This window comes from Danio aesculapii, chromosome 23 (genome assembly GCF_903798145.1).
Source record: "Danio aesculapii chromosome 23, fDanAes4.1, whole genome shotgun sequence".
In the NCBI taxonomy this organism is placed as follows: Eukaryota; Metazoa; Chordata; class Actinopteri; order Cypriniformes; family Danionidae; genus Danio; species Danio aesculapii.
Genome location: NC_079457.1, coordinates 11,919,342 through 11,937,441, shown reverse-complemented (window position 1 = coordinate 11,937,441; position 18,100 = coordinate 11,919,342). Strand labels below are relative to the sequence as shown.

The following is an 18,100-nucleotide window of genomic DNA, read 5'->3' as shown; positions in this document are numbered from 1 at the left end:
ACGTGTTCAATCATCCAACACTGTCATTCCGCTAGGACTAAATCAAACAACACTGCCACCTTGTGCCTGCTCCATATGCAAGGCATTATAAAGAGCCTAAAGTCAGGAAGAACTACCCACATAAAATTCAGATCTTAATTTTCATGTGGGAACGTGTCTGGCATTTCCTGATGTTGGTTTGTTCGTAAAAAGCTTATTTGATATAAATTACATCATAAATTGATGTTTAAAATGGTGCTTTAATGGCTTACTGCCATTATTACAAAAAATAAAATGAATATATGCCTAATAATTAGGAAAATTGTTCAATAATACATTCATTTTACTATGTATGTGGATTTTACCAAATTATTTTAATGATCGATTGTCAAAAATAAGTCATTTCAAAACACAAATACAGAAACAGTTCATCAGGTTTTTAAAACACCATTTATTGTCATGTTATGCTACGACATTAAGGCAATACTGAAAAAAACAGATATTTATGTTACGTTATGTGATTTATGTTATTTTGAGGTAGCATGTTAATAATTTCCGCTGGTCCTCCGCTGATCAAAAACTGGAGCTGCGACCTTCCGTCATGGGCCTCTGGAAATCCACAAGTGAGGCTGGAATAGGGGAAAAAAAGGCCAAAAATAAAACCAGTTGTTATGAACATGCGACTCTGGTGCTAAAGGCAAACACTTTACAGCAACTAAATTGTTAAAAATAAGTTTAACTTCCAAACAAACACCATATAGGCTAGCCGAAGTACTTTTCATTTTAAATAATCCATTTGAATGAAATAGATACACAGAGCTGGCTTTGTATGCATACATTGTTTGTTTTTATTTTTTTAAATGGTATTGTATTAAAGTAGATTGCTTGTGTGTGGGCTCGCATATGGTTCGTCGATGTGCATGTGTGTGCAAATGCTGTGTGTAAGTGAGAGACCGAAAGCGAGTAAAAGGCGGGGTTGTTCTACTGTGAGTCTCCTCTTTGCCTCAGGATAATGACTGTCTTTTGTTTGCCATTAAAAATTGAGTCTTTTTAACTAATCCTCATGCCTGTACGTATATAAGGTGTAAGATTTACTCGTTTGTTTACTACAGTAATTCTTAACGCTAATAGCAAAGTTCTAAACAGGTTTGTAAAAATTGACACATTTATTGCCATCTGACTATCATTTGTGTAAACTCTGAGCCAGTCTCGTGTCTGCCACCGCTATTGAATTTGAATCATAGACGGCATAATTCAGAGTTGCCACGAAAATGAAAACAAATTCCAGGCGAACTTTCAATTCCAAACATTTCCTTACAAGAACCGCAGGGCAATGCGAGTTCGCTCAACTTCAAAACATCTTATTCATAGAGGTCATTATGCGGCCACATAATTTCACAGAATTATCTTGTGCTAGTTAAAAACTATAATGCCCCTTCGGGTCGTGTGTTGTTATAAGTGCTTAGCTGCACATGAGAGCTCTGTTACAGCTGTCACGTTACTATTACAGATTTTGTTTTTGCATAGATACATCGACATAGATGACAGGGTAGGAAAGTTGGGCTTGAAAATAAGAAAGCTAGAAAGACTCGTCGCTGAAATTTGCAATTGTGAACATCCGTTAGAAGTAAATAGGCCAATGATAACATTCATTTAACTCTCGAGAATGTGCAGACTAGGCCATTACCGAGCACAGTTAGGATGTGCATTGCTTGCTTTTTTCCAGATCATCGTATCACGTAAATTACGCATTGGAAGCTAAGTACGATTTTGGCGCACGTTAGTGCGCAGTTTCGTCGAGTGTAAAGAGAATACAGGCCAAACGGGATGTCTATTTATTGCCTCTTCAAACGCTAAAACACAACCGTGCGATTTGTCTTAAGGGCTGCAATAAAACACTTAAAGCTCTTTCTCTCCAGTCACATCAACATACCAACTGCAGACTGAGTGTGGTGTGTTTTACTCGCTACTTCATTCACAAGACTCATGTTGTAAAATAGATCACGTTATTAAAAATCTCCCCATCAACCCATCAAAGGCTTTCAGTTCAAAGTAGTTAGAACAATATCGAACATCAAAGTGTTTATGTTTATATATATATATATATATATATATATATATATATATATATATATATATAATATAGATAGATAGATAGATAGATAGATAGATAGATAGATAGATAGATAGATAGATAGATAGATAGATAGATAGATAGATAGATAGATAAAGCATACATTTAGTATCTAATCTAAATTCCGCCAAACTACACGTCCATGTACTTATGAAATTATTTATTAAATGATTTTGGTAATGCATCTCTTTTTTTAGTATGCGCTTTCTTTTTTTTCTACATATTTTAGCTCATTCAAAGTCATATCCTCGAAGTTGTATAACAACTTTTTACATTTAACTGAATTATAATTGTTAGTTTATTAAAATTTAAAAGGCGTATTACATTACAGATATTTAAATGTGCAACTGCTCAATTTCCTCAAACTAAAACAGGCTATATATGAAATATTGTAAAACGTGTGCGCACACTTTTCATGCAAGAAATATGTTTTTATTACAGATATATTTTACTTTTATTGGTTTCTTTCCACAATATACATGGTGTAATATAGTATAAATTAAATAATTGTGCTTTAAGGTCCACACTACCGTATAGACTGCTTTATATTATATTAATTTAGCGGCTATCCTTAAAATGTTTAATGCAGACCGTGTAAAACGTAACTACAATATTAATAATAATGATAACAATAATAATATTGATAATAATAATATCAATATTAATAATAATAATAGTCACTATTATTACTATTGTTATAAACGTAAATGCATTCACTTCAAATATGAATTAATCGTATTTATTAGCTGTTGTAAAAAACCGATCAGACAGCACTTACCATATTTAAATATTCTCCTAATAGAGATATGCCTAGAAGAACTTTGTCCAAAATATGACAACACATCAAAACAATCCCTGAAATTAATTCATTCCGGTTTTAGGTTATTTGCAATATGAAGAAATATTGTATGTATTTAATCAATCGTTAAGCAGATTAGCCTGTTTTATAGCTGTTAAATGCCTTTTCTCACTGTCGGGCTGGAAGTAAATTTTACTGTTCTGTCAATCTCGTGTTTTGCGCACCTCTTTCTAAACCACTGTTTTTGGCCTCACACGTTCCGTCATGTGGCCTGCATTAAGGTCATGGTGCATACCCTAACCATACGGTTTAACTAGCCCTTTCCCATTACTGATTATTTCAACATGATATACATGATATAGAAATTGACCATTCATTGAATATGGCTGCAAGCTAAAAATAAATAAAAATAATAAAAATAATAAAAATAATAATAAAAGCAAAAGTGTTACGTTTGTATTGTTCAACATACCAACATATATGTTGTTCGTTGACATATATGATCAATGTAATGTAATAAAAACATTAATAAAATAATACAGTTTAGGAGAACTTACATTTTGTTAAGAGACCTCATATTTTTAATTCATAATTATTGTCTATATACGCTCGTAAGTTAAATGCTAAAAAATTATCAGCGTTCTGTCCAGAAGATAAGAGACTCGTTGCACAGCCCCCATACATTCAAAGGGGTAATTGCCTCTGAGCTGGAAGTCCTCAGTTTGGTTTTGTGACTTTTATGGCACCAAGGCGCGTTTGACGCATTCTTTAGTAAGATGCCCCTTCCCCCCTCCTTACTCAGGTTCTTTTTACCATTGAAATTATCAATACATTACAAATGGGGAAAGGAAAAGAACAGACGTTTCCCCTTCAGCGCAAAGAAAGCCCGAGGAAATTAGGGAGAGACAGAAACAAACGTAGCAGGGACATATCAACTGAATAACAAAAACAATAGTGTGGCCATTTCAATCAGTGACTGACGATAAAGCAGTGATTATGCCTATTGATGTGATATAACATTTGTATCAGCAGATTTATTTACAGTTTCTGAAATAGTATTATTTTTAAATCATTTTAAAAGTTGTGGTAAACAAAATACGTGTAGATAACGCACGAGCAGCTGTTTATTATTTAGCCTTGGATCATTTTATTTTAAAAAACAATTTTAATAAATCAATTTAGTGGCTAAAATGTTGCTCTAGTGTTGTCATGCACAAAGTAGTTGTTATAAAATAATAAAGTTTTTGTTTCAGCAAAGAAGTTGTAAATGTAGTTATAATTAACACTTCCATAATAAATTATACCGGTACAGTTTGATATACGTAAGCGACAGTAAGCAACTGTAGTAAACGATCCTTCGAGTAATTAAATTAGACGAAAATTAACTCACTGTAAAATGCATGATTGACCAAGAAAAGTCTGTATTTACCTTCCCAAGATACACGGAGAAGCTTAATACTGACATTAACTCGCCGAATAAAGCACAAAAAGACGTAATTCATTGTTTTCTTGACTGCGTAATCTGTATTTTTGCGTGTGTTTACTTAAACATTATCAACTGAAGCCACAAGGATAAGAAGCTACAAGCTCGATATTCCTCCGTACACAGCGCATTCAATTGGCTGAAAGTGGTCAGGTGACGCTGTCATATTGTCCTTCCATGAGCCAAGCCTTGGCTATAACACTTGCTTTGCGCGTCTTAACCGGAGACTGGAAATTAATATTATTGAAATCCTTCTGAAGTTCATTTGAAAGAGAGTTAGGAAAGCAGGCGGGAGACGTGTGTATGTGACAGAAGGAAGCAGACCCCAAGCACAAAGAAAGAAAGTGTGAGATTAAGAGAGGGGAAATAAGATAGGAGGGTGAGTTGATGAGAGGGCGATAGGAAAGGTATGAATTCGTATTTCGCGAACCCGTCGCTCTCGTGCCATTTATCTGGTGGGCAAGAGGTTTTGCCCAACATGCCACTGAACTCGACCACATATGATTCAGTCAGACATTTTTCGTCTTATGGCACTACAGTGACCCAAAACCGGATTTACGCGTCCCCTTTCTATTCACCTCAAGATAACGTTGTGTTTGGATCAAGTCGAGGACCGTACGAGTATGGATCTAACGTGTTTCTTCAAGATAAGGATGTGCTTCCCAGTTGCAGGCAAACTAGTATGGGACTTAATGCGCAGAGCCACGTTGCCCAGGAGTACAACCTGGAACAAGCTCGTGCAGGAACACAGGACCAGAAAGCGAACAACATTCAGATCTACCCGTGGATGCAGCGCATGAACTCGCACAGCGGTGAGTTTTTACTGCGACTTGGGACATACCCTGGTGGAATTGGTCTGTTTTACGATACGTCCTATCAACAGAGTAGCTACATTTTATGGCCTCGTAAACCACTACTAAATCATCAGATTATAAAAGCCCCCTTTTCCAGAGAGGGGAATCCCATTTGGCTACCTCCTTTAAAACTCGAGTGCCAAAATTATTTTTAAAAAGTTGTGCAATAAGTGTGAGCGCGTTAGAAAAATATACAACAAAAAGGACATTTTGAACTTTTTCAGGAGCATGCACTACTGTGTTAACAATGCAGCGTAACTCCTCCGATGTACTGTTTGAAAACACACGATGACAAAGTTAGCTGAAATAAATGTATTACAAGCACTGAAAACCAAAATGTAAAGTTTCGCGTTATATGGGCTGAAATATGGGTCAAATTCTGCATGTAAATATTCTTTTATCAAATTGTTAAATTAGTTACCTAAAAATAAATTAACTAAATTTCCAGAAAGTTAATTATTCCACCAGGATTTCAAATGTGTGGTTTATTTGTTTATTTGATTTAATAAATGCTGTGTAAACTTTTTATTAATTCATTTGAACTTTTCCCCCACAACAGGAGTTGGGTACGGGTCAGACAGAAGAAGAGGTCGCCAGATTTACTCCAGATACCAAACCTTGGAACTGGAAAAAGAATTTCACTTCAATCGCTATTTAACCAGACGCAGACGCATCGAGATCGCCAATGCTCTCTGTCTAACCGAGCGTCAAATCAAAATCTGGTTCCAGAATCGGCGCATGAAATGGAAGAAAGAGACCAATCTAACTTCCACTGTACCGGGAACCGAATCTGCTGGTACGCCTCAAGAGACCGAGAAGGAGACCGAGGAGGAACCCCAAAAAAAAGATTAGGAAATCAATGTCTCGTTCTCGAACGCCTGTTAACTGCAACGTAACTACCTAAACTCTGAGAATTTGCAAATATTAATGCATGGACTGTATACTCTGCTATTACTTTGACTGCCCCCCTCCTCCTCTGACCTGAACACCATATACAAAAGCTCTACTACCACCAGTACGCCACTAACATATACACACGTAGAAACAAATGGAGAGATGAAGAGAGAGGAAGACGCACATGTTATCCACCATAATGGAATTCACTTCTCTTTGTTGAAATAGCTCTTTTATTGGCTGTGTGGTGACAATGCCACAGATGAACTATTTGTGTGGTTTTAGTATTATCATGTTGCTATAGGCTAGTAGAAAATTGCATTAGATGAAAATGTATTCCAATTTGATAAGTAGGCTATACGTCTCCCAACTATTAAGCCTCTAAAATGTTCCCTAAGCATTCCAGAAGTGAAGGAAACTTCTTATATGCACATTCAGTTTTTTTGTGGATGCATATTTGTACAATGAAACAAGCACTGACGGGATGAACTATACTACCTAAATCATTTTATTTTAATTGTCCCCTCTCAATATTGCCTTTGCCCCGTCAGTGTTCTATTGTTCGACATGCCGCTGTACTGGCACATTAAGTATTGAGAGACTTAAAAAATACATTTCATCATACTTGTAGTTGTATGCATATAAACTTGTCTTAAAGTGAGAATCACATCCATATGAAAACAAACATATACCTTGGTACGCAATTATATTGTTTGTGTAAACTGTGTATTATTTAATAAAATTCTTGAAAACAAACAAAAAAACTGTATTGTCTTATTGTTGTTACGACTTTGCGCTTTTCGCGCTTCAAAAAGGGGTTCACAGCTGGGTAAATTATAAGTCTTCACACATTTGTTCGTATTGAAGAATATTTTATTTAAGAGCTTATATTTAGGCCTACACATTTATGGCCTATTTCAATCCAAACAACAAATTAAATCCACTTTTACACGTAGTTTGGTGTTTTATTCAGTTGTACCCAATTCAACTTTAATTCAAGCTGCCCAAAGTCCACTTATTTGAATGAAATAATCCAACCTATTCGTTAATATATTTAATGATTGAAAGTATGTGGCGACTTAAATGCAGAATAAAGCATTGCATATTTCAATTACACAGCGACAATATTGATTGACAAAAAGTATTCAAGTACATTTGCTTTGCATATAATGGCATTACGCTCTTCCGCAACAGATATAGATATTTGTAATGGTGCTGCAACAATGCACGTGAATGGACGCAATTAAAAGTACTCTTATGACCACAATGGGCATAAATTCTTATAATCTGAAGAAAAAAAGAGTAAGATTCGCACACACCCAAACACACACCCAAGACTGCAAAACGAGAAAGACACATTTGTCATATATGTATCTAATGTGATAATCGTATAACCCACATTATTCATATTGCCTTGTCATTTGATTTGTCATAACATCGTATCGCATTGTTTCTTGTCCATCATCTTGTTTGCACATGTCTGTGTATGTGAGAGAGTCCGCTTTGTCCAGTATTAGACGCCAGATGACGCTCTTGTCTAACGGTCTCGCCCTTTTTAGCCAAGACCCTTGCATGATTTCCATACCGAGAAGTTATCGGACACGTTTCCCTGTCTATCAATAACCTCCTGGGGATCAAGCCAATTTATGACTGGCCAGGAGCTGCACGTGATTCTATTTAAACATTCCATATTTGGGCATTACACGTCGTATCAAGAAAAAAAGAAAATGATTTCCTCCACCTATAAATCCTGCTCTTTTTTAGAACAAGCCTAACGTCCTCTAGAAATACAAATAAAGCCCAATAAACAAATACAACTTCTAAACAACTTATGTATACTTTATTAGCTGATTGCGTTTCTGTAGTGACCGAGTGTTTTTTGTGAGTCTCTTTAGGGCGATATTGTTTGGGAAATAGCATGAGCTCATACGTTGGAAAGTCCTTTTCTAAGCAGACGCAAGACGCCTCCTCTTGTAGAATGCACACTTTTGACAACTATGGAGCTCACTCTGAGTTCCACGAGTCCAATTACGCATACGAAGGGCTTGATCTCGGCGGATCCTTCAGTTCTCAAATCCCCTCCAACTCTTTGAGACGGGAGGCGATAAACACAACCGACCGTGCAAGGAGCAGTGCAGCAGTTCAGCGAACACAGTCTTGTTCAGCTCAGGGCTCTCGTAGCTTTGTAAGCACTCACGGGTACAACCCCCTCAGTCACGGACTGTTGAGCCAAAAAGCCGAGGGGAATATGGAAGTTATGGAGAAGCCCAGCGGCAAGAGCCGCACAGACGATATCAAAATGGAGACTACTTCAGCGATAAAGCAACAAACTAATTCGACTCAGCGTCAGAACCAGTCGCAGCCGCAGATATATCCGTGGATGACAAAGCTACACATGAGCCACGGTAAAGTTACGTTTCAAGTTTGTTTTAGAAAAGAGGAATCCTGCACGCATCTCATCCTCGTCATTGCATCTCCTTTACACTGTGTTTTGTCGCTCCATATTTTTCCTCTTGAGTTTTATAGGCCAAACGCAGGAAATAATAAAACTAGCGGCCGTAAATTTTATGACAAAGGCATCTATTGCTCGTAAACCTGTCCTGTTACTGTGAAGAGGTGATCTCCGGTCAAATTTATGGAGAAATAATTGGTTAAGAAAAGCAAAAAATGGAAACGTAAATTTGCGAATTATTTGTTGCTTTTATGAATAAAAGGGAGTTTACATGTTATTCAAGTAAAGTAGAATTTTAAGCGAATCTTTGCATACATACATAATCTGGCAGGACTTATGTTTCCGGTTAGTTGCACTCTGCACCGCTAGAGTAGTAAAGCAAAGTACAGCACAACTACATTGTCAGTTTGGATCATCGTAAGAAGTGAAGAACTACAATAGCAGTTTCTTTTATTTGTTCAGGTCTTACATTATTTTGGGTCTGGACATGTTACGAAGCTCATGGCCTTGTCACATTTAGGATTATCATGTTCCATCACGTTTATTTAATTTCTGTGCATGACACTTTCTAATTTCAGAATAAAAAATATTAGCGCCTACCACCTGTCCACTGTTTTCATTTTGGATTTCATAATGCTTGAACTTTCCATTTTGCATTTTAAGGATTGTGTTTGGTGGCAACTTCATCATTTATTATGAAAATTAATTGTATAGCAATATGCATGAGGACGACAGTCGATAAGTTTTTACATATAGGTAACCCAGTATCTTTCTGATGCCACCTCAGAATCTGACGGTAAAAGGTCACGAACCAGTTACACCCGGTACCAGACTCTGGAGTTGGAGAAAGAGTTCCATTTCAACCGATACCTCACACGTCGCAGACGTATCGAGATTGCCAATAACCTCTGCTTGAACGAGCGCCAAATTAAAATATGGTTCCAGAACCGTCGCATGAAGTGGAAGAAGGACTCAAAGTTGAAAGTAAAAGGAGGACTATAAATAATGTGTTGCACGACTTCAATTACAACAGCCTGAAAATAAAGGCAGTGTTAACCTTGTATTAAAACAACGAATGATTTAAAATAGATTTGGTTGTTAACAACTGTTGATGTCTTTCATTTGTTTACAATATTATGTTGTTATGTGAATGTTCATATTTTCAATATTTATTGATAGTGTTCTGTCCCCAGTGCGGCAGAGGCTAATTTGAATAATGTATGAGCTTAAACTTAATTTGATTATGCTTTACTAAACTCTCTTGTATCATCCTACATAATATATACCAAGGCCTGAATACAGTTAAGTTGACATAAATGTACGTGCAAAAATGTGGTGCTTTGCTTGATCATTCATCAATCTGTCCATTGCATTTTGATGCTACTTGTCTTTATTTTTCATTGTATTTTCTGCCTAAATACATCTATAATACCTACACAAGGATGATAAATCCCAAATCAATGGTATAAATGCAAAAACTGTAGTGTCATATTAAACGTTGTGTATTATGTTGTCTGTCAGCCAGCAGCCAATGTTTAATATTTTTCTCAACATGATTGTGTTTATTGAATTACTGTGCAATCAGAACATTTTGATCCTTTAAAAAATAGTTTCGTTTTTTTTTTTCAAGCGGGCTGTTGTTTTTACACACTTCACTCTTGAGTAGCCTATATTTAGGGCATCCTGTAAGAACTGTAAGGAGTGGCTTATTGATACTTCCCATACCAAACATACACGACCTACTTTTGTACGAAACGCATTTGTTCTGCGATCCATATTTCCATTATTTCAACCAGTTCTTTTCGAGATTTCGTAGATAAGCCACATCGATAATTTTCCTATCAATAATGAAGTATTTAACAAGATTAAACTTCCAATAATGGCAACGTTTCAGAACGTTTTGTCAGCTGTGGGTTAAAAGCCATCTGTCTCCAATAAAAGTGATATCATTGTTAATAAACGATTAAACGTATGATGAACACCCTTTTGTTAACATTTTCCCTCTGTTAAGAAGCAGTCTTTTGCTGCACACATGCATTTCTTTTTACATTCAAGGCCTATTTGCCACGTGCAGGGTTAAGAAAATGAAAAAAGCTTCGCCCGAATTAATATGATTATGATAAATATTCGTTATTACATCAAACTTAGCCTGCATGTGTATACTTCCAGTGATGAGACATGATTGAACTTTAACGCTCTGGTCACTTATTTACAGTAGCCCTTAAACGGAGGCACATAAAACTTTATGACCCCAATAAACTTTTACAGCACTTCCTCTCACCCATCAGACACTGACAACTGTTTCCCTTTTTAACAAATCTGCGGAAGTTTACACAAACATTTCAAAGTGACGTTTTGGTATACAAACCCTTTAAAAACAATAAGACAGTTTGCACTTTTAATTAAATAATTTGTGTCACTAATTACGAGTATACGCACTATATTACGTCCTTAAAATGCATATGCATTATGATTCTAAAACATTATTAATCGTCCTAGCGTGTAAGCTTATAATTAAAGATCCTATATCAGTGATTTGGTCGTACTACTACGTTAGAAATTTGTCATTAAGATAATGAGACGGGATGTTAGCCACCATGTGTGCAGAAATCACGTAATCCAGGCCCATGTCAAACAAAGGGCATAGGAGAGCTGCATGCGTGTATAAAATGCTAATTTCCTACTATAGTTTGTTCTGACATTCCGCTTTACTGTTTACTGATTTAACACACATATATAAATATATATATATATATACATTTACATCACGTTTTCGTGGCGTTCTCGGTGCATTTAAAATGTTGACGAATATTTATAAAACCCGCATTTCTTAATATTATGGATGCTACAATTACACACACATTAGCCTAATCTAAAAATAAATCCAGTCAGCTAGTCAATTTTTACTACTGATCCAAAAAGTGCTTTCATTTTAGAATCGTCTCACTCACCTATATCGAAGGTTCAATGTAAATTTCCACGCTTCTTTCAATTTCTACACTCGCAATCTTGACCGAAGGGCCACATTGCGAGTTACTGTGGTTAGTATGTTGCTTTTTACACAAAGCCCTCTTTTTTAGCCCTCTTGCTACGTATTTTGAAGTTTAGAGGGTTATTTATGCCAATTGCCCAAAGCAGGACCAGTGAGTGGTGCAGGAAGAGCACGTGGGGTCATTAAAGTGGGTTTTATGGCCTGCAAGACCTGACAAACCCTCAATATATTTACATCATATATAATGTTAACTGTCTGTAATCGCAGCTGTTGGCTACTCTTATCTCTGAGAGAACGGCTTTGAGCCTGTTAGTGCGGGTTACTCGCGTCAGGGTCTGTAGAAGTTCGACTCTCCCAAATGGATCCCAGGCGGCTGCCGTAAGTTAATAATCTTGCTTTCCTCTTTTTTAATTAAATGTGTACTTTCCTTCGCAACACCCTCGGGAATTAATCAAAGATGTAATTCAATAGTTCATGGAGAAATTGTGTCAAGTGGTGCGCAAATCTGTTCTCGTCGGGTTCAGTTTTGATCAATTTGTAAGGTCCAGAATGTACGCTTGTGCATTTGTACATAACTGTTAATTTGGCACTCATGTGGAATTATTGTCTGGCGGTAGATACAAACTGAATACTCTATACCATGATTCTTAAGTACTCCAAAACATCGAGCATTTTGATGTGTGAAGAGATTTGCATCAGATCGTTTTTTGTATGCACTGAAATGTTTGCGTTCTTGTATCACAGTATGAAATGTGCTTAGTTTGTGCCTAGGATGTTTATGTTGTGGAAAAAGTGAAGGTGACGGAGTGTGAGAAGCTAAGTGATCTTGTATTGGTTTGTAGATGAGAGCGCAGAACATAGATCTTTAGATCGGACATAATGTGGGGTCATGTACAGGGCAAAGAAGATGTGGTGTTGTAGTGGGGTCATGTACAGGGCAGTGTGGATGATGAGGTAGTCACATGATGAACCAAACAAAAAAGCATAGCTTAAATTATTCTGAATTGTTCAAAGGCTCACGAGAAAGTTTATTTTATACAAAGCATATGACATTTTTTGACCACTGTTATTTGTCGGTTTTCAACACTGGATTTGCAGTGGTCTTTATATGACAGATGAGGCTTCACTTGACCATTATAATCATGGTATGAAAAGTTTAAGCCATATCTTACTTTATGATGTTGTGCTTGGAAACAGAACAAGCATGTTTATCCACAATGTTCTCTTTAATCTGTGCACTGCCATCGTCATATGCTATGTTTCTGATCTGTGGAGTTCAGTGATGTATTTTATTTATATATAAAAAAAAAGAGCCCATGCTTTTTGAATTTAGCAAATTTAGGCCCTTTTGCAAAGGTCGTACATATGTTTAAATAAAACTATGAAAGAAAAAGAAACAGGAATAGTTTATGATTTTTAATGAAGGTCCAAAATGTAGTATTAAAGACATAAGTGGAGCGTGTAAGGCTGGGGAAAGCCAGAGACCATGGAAATAACAGCAAAGAAAAAACTGCATTGAAAACATGTAACGGGTGTAAGACGGAATATGAATGTAATTTAGTGTTGATAATTAACAGAACACTTTAGTTATTGCACTGATGAGCGCTGTTTTTGACTGGAGTTGGCAGCAGCTCCGAAAACGAAACCAAAAGTGCTGGACAACGGACTTTTCTGATTTGCTGGTAAAGGACATAAGTAATAAAATGACAAATGAGTATTACGAGAAAAGTATAATATTATATTATTCTGGTTTAACTTGTTTCCAGCATTAAATAAAATCTTATTTGCAGTGGTGTGGGAAAAGTAATAGGCCTACATTACAATCTAGTCACTTAAAAAGTAGCTAAATGTGTTACTTTTTAAGGAAAGTAATGTGAAAGTATGTGTTATTTATTTATTTATGTGTTTTTTTAAGAGTCGCTTTAGGCATATTTAGAACACTGCTAATTTGCAGTTCTTAAGCATAAACTTAATTTTTCATACCATTAATTTAAAATATATTATAATATAATACAATGCAATACAATACAATACAATATAATATAATATAATGTGATGGGCGATGGGTTGTGGCCGGAAGGGCATCCGCTGCATAAAACATATGCTGGATAAGTTGCTGGTTCATTCCGCTGTGGCAACCCCTGATTAATAAAGGGACTAAGCCGAAAAGAAAATGAATGAATGAATATAATATATACAACGCATTATATTTATTATTATTATTATATAGATTGTTATATAGTGGGTTAGTTTAATAAAATAATTTAATGAACGTGTTGAATATAATAGACGTTTGTTGATAAGCAGTGCTTTTGTTGAAACCTCTTCTTGGTCAGTCGCAATTCTTTTTAAATGCATTCAAAGGCAGCACATATCTTAGCCTTACCCTGAAGTTTGTTCACCCTTCGCCTATGATTTATGGCATTTAACTTTTTTATTCTCATCTCTAAAAATTATTGGTTATTAATTCAATCTAAATTTGGGTAAACATATGAACAAACCCAACCACTGGGTTTAAATTAATTTAACATTTTAAGCCAGACATTGAGTTTGTCCATATTTAACCCATATTTCAGTTGAAACTACAGCATATTTTTGAGTGCATAAATCATAATAAAGAAAACTATATCAAAACAAATTGGATGTCAATTAAGAATTTTCATAAATTGAGTTTGGCTTCCAAAACCTGCATTGACATTCACATGCCTCTGCAATGTTTTGTTACCCATTAAGAGAGGTAAATACATTATTTCTGCAAAAAGTAGACCGACTAGACTGCCTTTCAGTGTCTCAGTTTCCCTATAAGTCACTTTTAGCAGTTTATGGTGTTCAAGGACTTTTAAAAACAAAGGCTTGTAGAGTAAAGACCGATATCACTGTGTAATTCTGTCTTGTAGGACTGTCTGATTGTAAGAGTTGTAAATTCCATGGCTTGCAAACTTTTTTCCCCTCCAGGCCTACTGTTAAAGTCGTGTCTTTTAGTAGTTTATTTATTTATTATATGAAGAACTGTGGGAGGTGTTAGCTAATATCAAAACAAAACAATAATGACATAACTTTAATTAGCATCAATTTAGATAGAATTAAGTTAGCAGTGTTAGCAAGTTGGCTAATACAAAAAAGCTTAACGTATAAGTGCAAGTCTGTGTATCTTATGTTATATTCTAACAAAACATAAATGGGGCATCATGGTGGCGCAGTGAGTAGCACAATTGCCTCAAATCAAGAAGGTCGCTGGTTCGAGCCTCGGTTGGCATTTCTGAGTGGAGTTTGCATGTTCTCCCATGTTCGCGTAGGTTTCCTCAGGGTGTGCCGGTTTTCTAAGTCCAAAGTGGTATAGGTATATGTGTGAATGGGTGTGTATGGATGTTTCGCAGTGATGGGTTGCAGCTGGAAGGGCTTCTGCTGCTAAAACATTTGGCGGTTCATTCTGCTGTGGTGACCCCTAAATAATAAAGGGACTAAGCCAAAAAGAAAATGAATGAATGAATGAATAAAAACCATAAATAATGATTAATGTTTCCTAATCCATGCACATATGACTGCTTGTAATATTTTTAAGAATGTTACACAACACCTGAACTAATACAGTTAATGCAATAACATTAGTCATACATCACACAATTCATTTTCATGCAATGACGCAATACACTAAAACAAATTTAATATGAATGAAATAATAAAAACGCTGCTGAAATGTTAATTTATATCAACTTCATTCTTAATATACATTCATTTACTCATTTTACCTTTCTAAAAATTTACCTTTTTTTATATTTTCCTTTTATTTCAGCTGTTTTTCAGAAATTATGCTTTGCTATTGTTTTGGTTCAGATACAACAAAGCTGATAATGACATTACATTGGCTAGAATTTGCAGGAATAAAAATCACTGTTAAATATACAGCCTTTTACATTGTAACATTTTTTGTGGGCTTTTGAAAAATGGTTACACATAATAAATGTGTCACATGGTGGTACTACAATACAGCTAACATTAAAACACTTTCAGTATGTGCTCTTATGAAAGGGATATAAAAACTTGATTTTATAATGCAAAACCCTTAGATTAATTTCTTGTTGGCATTAATAATTAAGAATAAATGTATTTAATTTTTTCCGAGCCCTATACATATTTACATTTTAAAATTAAATCCTTTGAATATTGTCAAAACATTAACTGCCAATAGGGGGCAATAGATTTATATTCCTCTGTTTCTTCTCTCTCAGTGCAGACTGGGTTCAGTGTATTTTTACATCATTTTAGAGAAAAGAAAATTAACTGGTCATACATGCAACATATCAGTATTTTCCTGCACTATTTAGATACTTGTAGAAAGATTAACTAAAAGTCAGAATATTAGAAATTATGCCATTGCATGCTAAATAACTAAAAGCAATGTGTTCAATGCTGGAATAGCCCCTATAGACAATCCACATTTAAACAGAAATGTAAAACTTAAACATCTGAAACTGAAACTGGCAGTATAACAGTGTTTAATACTAAAAATAATATTGAAAATAGCATTGAAAACTCTCTTACATAAAATGTAATGTTTTTTCAGTTGAGCATGGATAATTGTAGCATATGCAGACATATACAGTGCTCAGTATATATAGCATATATAAGTACACCCCTCACAAATCTCTCTTTTAAATAATAGGAAGCTATACAATATTATGGTTTGTGCAAATACATTAGACTAGCCAGTACTGAAGCCAAATCTGGAGCTTATCTAACTAAATAACTTACAATAATCGTCCAAAAACTTGTACACCCAAATTTATATGTTATAGAAAAATATTAAATACAAATTTAAAAAACAGAAGAAAAATCAAGAGAAGCAAAAAAAAAAAGAGTTGAAAAATATAGTTGAAATTTTGTAAGTTGTAATCATATTTTGCAATATTTTGCTTTAATTTAACTGTATTATCTTTCAATTTCTAAATAAGTTTGGTGATAAAATATCCTTTTAATAAATATATCTGTTTAGGAAATCTGTTTTGTTTAAATGTACCAACATACAGTACCTATATTCACTGAGAAATGGATAAAAATATTCATTTTCAAAATGGGGTGTACTCTATGCGGAGCACTGTACTGTTCATATATATTTTTTTCTCTTTTAGGGTATTTAGTTTTGCCATACATTGTTTAATCAAGTTACTTCTAAATTTTTGTTCCTGTATGTAAAATGAATGTTAATATTCAGGTGGACTATTATTTTTATTCATCTCAATGACAAAGCATGGCTCGATGTGTGTGTATTCACAACATGCACATATTTACATGCTATTTGGTTAAATGAAACTCTGAGGGTGTAAACCTGCAGCAAAAAAGCCACATGCTTTTTCAAAACAATTCCAAATTGCCATGTTAACCTGACCAATTGGGAACTCATTTTAGGTCTTCCATTGTTGCAAAAATAACTACATTCATCAAGGAAATAGTTCTGAAAATAACCTGTGCTAAATACATAGCCTTGTCCTACTTTAAAGGATCATGCCTTTGGACAGTTCACCCTCAGTGAGGCAAAGAGATGTTGAACTAAAAACATTAAAATATAATCCAAGTGCAACTGTCAGACAAATCACAGACAACTTTGCACAGGGTTCCAATTTTGTTACTGAAAATTTTAACACATGACTGAGTGGCTTTTTAAAGTCACATAAACAAAAGATATTAATTTTAATATTTACCAGGATATTAAAGAGTGTGCTTGATTTCCATCACTGCAATCTGATTATTTTAGATCAATATCAACCCCAAATTGTTAAATAGATCCTTACATGCCAGAGGAGATAAGTCCATGCAAGTTATTTATTTTCTTTTTCTAAATTGCTTTCTTTCTTTTTAGCTCATGAGGAAATTGTGAACGTGAGTGAAAGGACAACCTCATCGTTGCACTGGTAAGTCTCACCGTTATTTCCTTGTTGTCGTAGATATTCTTGTCCCATCTTGTTTCGCTTCGTATAAACACAGAGGGCAGTGTTCCCTGACAATAGCAGGAAACAACTGCAGCACATGTCAATGTGTTGGAGGCAAGAAGGTGTACTTTAAGCTGTTTGTTGTACTAGTAAGCTAATAATTTACTTTTATCTATATATTTTTAAACTCAAGCAAAGAAATAAAAACGTGTATTATTTATTTTTATGTAGATTTGTTAAGCTGTAATGCAACTTCGTCTTTTTGTACAGATTAAAATAAACCTAAATGAACTATTCATAAATACATTTAAATACAGCATTCACTTGTCTTTTTAAAAGGAATTTATTAAATAAAATAAATATTTATGAATAGACTAATATTAAATACAAATCATCATTTGGTTAAAACAAAAGAATGAATTTAATAAACGCAAACAGGTGTACAAACACTATAAAAATATCACATTAAAAGCTGCATTTGATGCACCAGATGTATATCAAATATATTGATAAACTTGTGAATTTGTCCCACATTAAATAATAAATCAAAGTTGGAAAGCTACATGCGTGATTTCTGAACAAAAAA

At 34.9% G+C, this 18,100-nt stretch overlaps 3 protein-coding genes across 4 annotated transcripts in view; all 3 read left to right on the top strand.

Annotated features, from left to right (window-relative positions):
- The window catches only part of hoxc3a (homeobox C3a), a 42,722-nt gene that overhangs the window by 3,999 nt on the left and 20,623 nt on the right, over positions 1 to 18,100 (top strand). For both annotated transcript variants that reach the window (XM_056449504.1, XM_056449503.1), the window contains exon 2: positions 17,445 to 17,496. The gene's annotated coding sequence lies outside the window, so the exon portion shown is untranslated. The remainder of the gene's footprint in view (positions 1 to 17,444; positions 17,497 to 18,100) is intronic.
- Positions 4,538 to 6,921, top strand: hoxc6a (homeobox C6a). Its single transcript, XM_056449507.1, has 2 exons — positions 4,538 to 5,207; positions 5,809 to 6,921. The coding sequence occupies exons 1-2, from the start codon at positions 4,805 to 4,807 to the stop codon at positions 6,099 to 6,101; spliced, it is 696 nt and encodes a 231-aa protein (XP_056305482.1). The 5' UTR covers positions 4,538 to 4,804; the 3' UTR covers positions 6,102 to 6,921.
- On the top strand, positions 7,229 to 13,494 carry hoxc5a (homeobox C5a). Its single transcript, XM_056449506.1, has 2 exons — positions 7,229 to 8,548; positions 9,383 to 13,494. The coding sequence occupies exons 1-2, from the start codon at positions 8,062 to 8,064 to the stop codon at positions 9,595 to 9,597; spliced, it is 702 nt and encodes a 233-aa protein (XP_056305481.1). The 5' UTR covers positions 7,229 to 8,061; the 3' UTR covers positions 9,598 to 13,494.